Source organism: Hyperoodon ampullatus, assembly GCF_949752795.1.
Source record: "Hyperoodon ampullatus genome assembly, chromosome: 8".
Taxonomy (NCBI): Eukaryota; Metazoa; Chordata; class Mammalia; order Artiodactyla; family Ziphiidae; genus Hyperoodon; species Hyperoodon ampullatus.
In genome coordinates, this window is record NC_136921.1 from 77,855,592 (window position 1) to 77,863,225 (window position 7,634).

Genomic DNA, 7,634 nt, shown 5'->3' on the forward strand with positions numbered 1-7,634 from the left:
TTTTTATTCAGTCTATCTTTTATATATTGAAAGCTGAGCATTTTTATGACAAAAGTTTTAAGAAGAAAGTTCTCTTTCAGTTTCACAACTGTGGCTACTAGTCCTTCCCTTATCCTATTATTATAACACAGATATGTTGTGATTGGAGTAATTTATATATACAAACTATATCATAGAACAACAATTTCATTGCTAAGTGTAAGCCGGTTAGGGTACTTCATCCAAAATAAGAAGAAAATAAGAGAATTCCGCATTTTTTTTTATTTTAAAGCTGACATTTTCGTACTATTTTGACAATGGTTTATTTATTTATGATCTTTTGGTTACATAATATTAAAAGGAAATTTATTTATTGGCATGCAAAGCAATATGGCTTTAGAATACACCTCTTAAATGTACAGAACTTAAAATTTCAAACATCCCACATGGCTGGCAGGTGATATGGTGAAGATGAACTTGAGTAACGACACACTTACTTCCTGGAGATTTAAAAAAAAGAGAAAATGACTTAACATAGTATAATACACAGACGATATATTTAACTTATCCAGGGAGTATTTCAATGATTTATTTTGATCAAAGTTATTTATGTCTTTTCATCTTATATATCCCTTTGTCTTGTGGACTTTTCAAATATTTACATTTGAAGATGGCTTACCCTAAAGTGTCCCTATCAAGAAATATAAAGTGTATGAATAATTATAAAAAAGGCAATTACAACCTACCAAGATAAGTGGTTAATTTTGGCATTTAAATTTTTACTACTATGCTTATTACATTAAGTATTTAATACCATATATACTGGTATTTTACTTTGTGCTAAAATTTCAACATACATAGCAATTTGCAATGTGTTCCGAATGCCTTGTCCCTTATTGACACTCAGGAAATGTGTTTGGAATAAATGAGTGAATGGCTAAAATTGTAATGACGGAAACAAATATAATAATGTACTCTTGAATGATTCATAATTTTGATTATATACCAAGAGAATAAAGACTCTCTCCCCACATAGGAAAAACCTGTAGCTGTATGATAATATTTATGAAAGTGTTGATGGTTTTCAGAATGAACTAAAATAAATCACCTGTCAGTAATTTTTGTCTGAAGCAACCAGTTTATAAAGTCTCGAGTGGCAAGATTATCGAGAACTGTGCTCATCTCATCAGAGAAAGAGCCATCGGCGTGTCTGCGGCGGAGTTCTTCAACGATGGTGACTTCTTCTGGGAAACTGAGAAAAAGAGAGGTAAAATCAGTACTTGGTTAAACGTTTCAAATAAATACTTATTGGTTGCCTATCACTGGCAACATGTGTAAGCATTGCTGAGAAAACCATATGTTTCTATTTACAGAGGGCCTATCACGAAAAGCCTCATAGAAACTTGCATATCAGAAAGGGAACTAGGTAGAATAGCGCAGAGCTGGGACCTGAAACTAAGGCCTTTCCCATATTCCAGCTGCTTCAAAGATTTTAGTGTATTGCCAACACAGAAGTTATTATTGAGACTATTAATTTGTTTATAATTCATAAAAATATATTCTAGCCTATAGAACTAGTGATTATCAAAACAGCCTTGCCAAGTGCAGTATTAAGGGATTAAACCTTAGTCTATATCAGATTTTCTCTTCGATTGATTTATTTAACAGAATTTTTGGTATCCCTTTAAAACACTATAAAATAGTCTCAAGTGTAAGTGACTATTTTCCCACTGATTTTGTAAATTTGATTGTTAATGTTTTAAAAATCAGCACAATACTAGTTCCCTTTTGCCCCGAGAGCTCTTTAAAGTCTCACTAAAAATAAAAATAGAGTGGAACATGAATTTCCTGCTTCTCATAATTCAAATGTCAATCAAAATGGTCACAAGAAAACGGGATGGTTCAGGGGTCTGATTGGTTGTGGTAAGATCCAAGAAAGTACCTAAAGGTCTTGGGCGTATTTTCAGCTGTGATAATTTAATGGTTATCTTTATGAGAGTCCCATAAAAAATGGGCACATTGTTAAATATATGGATGTTGCCACATATCTGTATTTTGAATGTCATTTCATTAAATGTCTTAAGTTTAATTCCTTTCAGTCTTTATCACATTTTTACATCAATACTTACTAACACAATACTTACTAACACATAAATTATGTAAATATTTAAAGTGAAACTAAGTTTTCTGCATTATTTCTTCTTTTCCTTTATCCCTAGTTTTCCTGGACAGTCCTAGTTTAAGCTTATTTTCCTGGTGTAGTTATCAAAAGCACTCTGTTTATTCTCAAAAGTGTCCTGGATTGGCAAATTAATACCCTGATTATAATACAACTATAATGGGGGATAAAAAGTAACCTGTTTGATTCTATTAATACTTGCTAACAGAGGTAAAACAGATGAGACTTTTGTAAATTGTCTCCCACCAACAGGAGTTATTTCTTTACTCTGTGAGACTACACTAATGGCTTGTGTAATGCAGATCCATATATAGATAACCGTATTCTAAGTGTTTTACATCAAGCACAAAAAAAAAAAAAAAAAAAAAAGAAGAAAAAAGAAAAGTTGAGTAAGAATGTACAGACTTACTCTCGCCTTCCTCGGCCTTTCACCAGCCAAGCAATGAATTCCTTGGCAGCTTGGCCTTCCAGATAAGAACTTACATCACTGGTAAAGGTCCCTTCAGCATGTCTCTCAAATTCATCATGACGTTTGGCAATGTTATTCCTGAAAGAAATGTGAAAGTTAAATTGAAGATCTGTCTCTTTAGCAATATGGTTCTCACCTATAAGCAAGCAGTGGCAGCTTTGGGTTCGGGATTCTGTGTGGTGGTTTTTTTTTTTTTTTTTTTTTGCGGTACGCGGGCCTCTCACTGTTGTGGCCTCTCCCGTTGCGGAGCACAGGCTCCGGACGCGCAGGCTCAGCGGCCATGGCTCACGGGCCCAGCCGCTCCGCGGCATGTGGGATCTTCCCGGACCGGGGCACGAACCCGTGTCCCCTGCATCGGCAGGCAGACTCTCAACCACTGCGCCACCAGGGAAGCCCTCTGTGTGGTTTTGAGAGATGAGGGTGGGTAGAGAACTTGTCTGGAAGCTACATTAATTATCTGGAGTGAAGGTTGATGGGGGGCTAATAAAAATTATGGAGGGCTAAGGTCCCTCACTCCACCTAGTGACCCATTTTCACCTGCCCTGCTTATCTGTGCCATTGACTATTAAAGCAGCATCTTCTTCAGTCTCGGTGTATGGGGGCTATCCACTGTGCTATGCTACCTGCAAACAAAGCAGCAGCTTGTCATTAGTACATATGGGGTCAGAGTTAGTTAACTGAATCAAGGGAAAGCAAAGGAGCATCTCAAAATGTCATCAAAAGACCACACGATATTGGATTAAAGGAAATGTGTGATGGGCTAACAGTGAGGAAAGCTAAGAAGATGACCCTGTATCACCCTCAAATGTGTACAGAGTGCTCTGTGGAGGTGGTTGACCAGGTAGATGGTCAGTTGCTCCATCATATATTAGCCCTGGAAGGTTTCATCTTAAACACAACAGAAACTGCCTGGGAGCTAGGATTGTTTTACATTAGTTTATCAAGTCATGGCATTCTCTTTCTAGAAATGAACATAGTTGTTTGCATTTTTTCAAATAAGTGATTTCTCCCATTTCACCAATGGCCCCATCTGTAATCCTTAACGAGGACTTCTCTCAGTGTCTTCTCTGACCATGACCACCATCTTTCCTGTACTCTCCAGTTTAAGGATTTTTGGTCAACAGCTCTCTTTTATTCTTCCTGCTGGCTCATCTCTCTCTGTCCCCCTTCTCCATTCTATCCAGACAAATTTATTCCCTTTTCCTGATTTTTAGATTCCTTCAGCTACTTTGTGTGCATAACTCCCTTCCCCTTGTGGATCACCCTCCAAAGAAATTGTGAAATTCCACCATCCCTGTGAAACTCCTGTGGCTGATTTCGTCCAGTAGCCTGGATGCAGCAAAAAAAAAAAAAAAACCCTGAAACTGTCAAAGCAAATCCAGCATTAAAATGTATGCCTTGTGATAGGCTTGTGTTCTTATATACCTTCTTCTTTCTTTATGCTGTGCAGCTAGGCTGTAATTTTAAATGTGTATCTTGGATTGTGTTCTACAAGAAAAAGACTGCAACTGTTTCCATTCCTTACCATGACTAACTTGGCTAGAGGATACTTTGTGATCATAATCATGAGTTTGAATCCTACAAGGGAATGTTGAATTTGCTCTTATCTTTTGGTCAGGGATTAGATTTCTAATCTTGCAGGTCCATAAAGGTCAGCTTTCAATTTTAAAGGAAAATGGGCATGAAGTGAATATTGCTAAGACCACAGCTGGGAAAATTTAAATTCTATGTCCCATTGGAGGGTGGGTAAGAGTTCTGAAGGGATGAGGGGTGGGACATTCAGAGGCACATTATGAAGGATAGCATCACCAAACTTGAAAATCATCAAAATTGAAAGAGCTTATGGGGCTTTCCTGGTGGCACAGTGGTTGAGAGTCCGCCTGCCGATGCAGGGGACATGGGTTCATGCCCCGGTCCGGGAAGATCCCACATGCCACGGAGCGGCTGGGCCCATGAGCCATGGCCGCTGAGCCTGCGCGTCCGGAGCCTGTGCTCCGCAACGGGAGAGGCCACAACAGTGAGAGGCCCGCGTACCGCAGAAAAAAAAAAAAAGAGCTTATGGGCACTATTTGATATGCACGATAACTTAAGAAAGTCAGGAGGAATTTTAGACATATTTAAGTAATACATTTGTGTGCAAATTTCTGATCAGGTTCAGACTCTTACTTATTCCTCTTGGTGTTCATCAACCACTGCACAAAATCCTGGGCACGCCTGGAGTCCAGATACTTGCTGTAGTCACTGGTGAACGTGCCCTGCGAGTGGCGCTTGTCTTCATTCATCTGATCTGGATCATTGAGCGGGTCGGTCTGGGGAGCTGGGAATGATCTGTGAAGAAGAGTGACTGGTGCAATTAAATCTCTCCTCAAGAGTAGATTCACTTGAGAAGCAGCTTCTCTACAAAATACAGAACCACATGAAGTTGGAAGGCAGGTTCCTTGAGTATTTCAGTTGGCAGTTCAGAAAGACCTTAATTTGCCATGGGAATCCCATGGTTTTACCAGAGTTGAATACACTCCGATTTGGAATTCTAGCAATTGATTTTTCAACTGGCTTCTTTTTTCTGAAATAGGATTAAATAAATCTTTTTTTAACAATTTCATCTACTCGTAATTATGTTAATAATGCCAGAAGAGAGCAACGTCTTGAATATTTTAAAAGAGTGAAGAATACCAAACCTTTTTTTTTTTTTTTGGGCAGCAGATTTATGTTCCGAATTCTGTTTCGCATATATTAATATAAAAAAGTAGCTCCATTACCTGGCTATGTGGTAGCTAATGGTGAAGGAAAGACAATTAAAAATTTGAAGAAAGGCAAGAAAAAGCCCACTTGCTAATTTGAAACTGTGTAGTGGATAATCCACATGCCAGTAATCAACAGTTGGTTGGCACGGCTATGTGGGGAAATATTCAATATGATTAAAACTCAAAAATAGAAATGAGATACTATTTTTACCTATCAAATTAGCAAGGATTAAATACCGAGGAGGATATTATGAGAGGAGTATTTCTATAATGCTGATGGGAGTGTGCATGTGTATGACTTTTCTGGAAAGCAAGTTGGCAAGATAAAAAATTTAAACTCATTCAGATCCTTTGACATGATTATTTTACTACTAGAAATAAATCCTCAGAAAAATAGTAAGAAATGTAGGAAGAAATGTTATTTGCAGCATTCTTTGTGGGAAAATTTGAAGAACCCTTATGTATTCAATAGAGCAGGAGTAGCTAAATAAATATTGTATATTTATGCAGTGAAATAGTATGTAGCCATTAAATATCATATACTTAATAGATATTTGTAATGATATAATAAAAATAAGCTAACAATACAATGTTAAGAGACAGAACATAATACAAAGCTGTAACTGATTGGGATATATTTATATACATTACATGCATATTTTCTATAATGAACACGTATGACTTTTACAGTTAGTAAGAAACAGTGTTATTTTTTAGAAAATAATAAAAGAGGAAAAGTTGGTGTGAATAATTAAAATGACCTACTCTGCAGTGTGAGTAATGAATGAACGGGGAGTATTAGCTGAAGATTTCAAAGAGCTATAATTTCCCATGTAACATATTTTTCAACATTGCCCACCCCTTAGGTTATGAAACAACATACTCTGATCTGTACTCTAGAAAAGCCTTTATCACAATGACACTTTAAACATTTGAAAATTGTGCAGAGTATTTACTCCAAATTACTGAGACTTATTTATTAATCACAGTTATCTCGGGCTGTATTCTAACCATAGTGCTATGTTAGTTCAAGTCTAATGATTTAATACCTGGATTTCTCCTCTGTGTCCTGAAGCGAACGTTGCCAGCTGCCTTGGACCAGCATTACAAGCAATCCAGCCACAAAGTAAATGCTTTTCATTTTTGCTGCCTGTTGGAGCACAGAGTCAGGGGAAAGATAGAGACCCTCAACCATATTTAAACCAGTCAGACTAAATTAGTTCAATTTTGACTAAGTAAATATTATAAATAGAACGAAAAGCTAGTCATCAATTTTATTCTGATTATATTTCAAGTAATTTCAAATATTAGATTATATTTTTCCTGCAGTTTTTTTGGTTGCTAAAAAGAATACAAAAGATGTGTAGCACTATGAAGCTTTTTCATTAGTGTAGGACACTTCTGTTAATGATCAGAAGGCTCATTTCCAGACTTGAAATTAAAAATGTCCACAATAAACATTGAAAATACCCACTGTAGATGATATGCTACATATGGTTAGCCTGAATGGCGCCTTATCTGTAATGCCACCCTCTTCACTATCAGTCTGGCTTTCAATTAATAGTCCTTCACTTCCAAGCATTTACATTATACTGCATTTCAACCATCTTAAAGCAGCCTCAGGCTACAACTTGGCATACCAGCTGTCGGTTCAGATGTATTATTCATTTATATTTTAAATAGTGTAACTTGGTCTAGACTTTGTAATTATAAAGCGGCCAACAGATTTGAGGTATTTTAGGGTGCTTTGACCTGTTCTAAATTAAAGGAAAAAAATCATTTTAAAGACAAGCAATTTGCAACAAGAACTAATGCTTCTGGCAACTTGAACAATCACAACTAAGAAACTAAGAGATCACTGTCATAAAGAAAATTAATGCTTGCTTCTGAAGTCTTGGAAGTCCCCTGGTTGTTTTATAATTGGACTGAGTCCAGGACGTGTCATTCACTGCTAGTGACACCCTACACCAGGTTGTAGAATACCTCGCAGCACAAGCAGATGCCTCATGAAGCATGGGATGCCATGGACATCATGATGCAGTGTGGATGGGCGGGGTGGGACCAACATGAATGTGGCCAGAAAGTCCCCACAGGACAAGCACCCCTATTTTCTGAATGAAAACCTCAAGTCCAGTGTTTGTCATGAACTTCCCTCTGCTACTTTCAACCGACCATGTTTACTTTGAGATGTGGGGATTTCAATCCAAGTTTGATCATGCTTATCCATAAAATATTTGAATGAGTATTTTTAGCAAATGGCATG

The 7,634-nt window shown here is 37.2% G+C and overlaps 1 protein-coding gene across 1 annotated transcript; it reads right to left on the bottom strand.

The window, feature by feature from the left end:
* Nucleotides 1-1,083: 1,083 nt before the first annotated feature.
* GCG (glucagon) lies at nt 1,084-6,512 on the bottom strand (the record flags this gene model as incomplete). The annotated part of the gene is made up of 4 exons (XM_079709928.1): nt 1,084-1,231; nt 2,568-2,705; nt 4,794-4,955; nt 6,421-6,512. The coding sequence occupies 4 exons, from the start codon at nt 6,510-6,512 to the stop codon at nt 1,084-1,086; spliced, it is 540 nt and encodes a 179-aa protein (XP_079566054.1).
* Nucleotides 6,513-7,634: the final 1,122 nt, after the last annotated feature.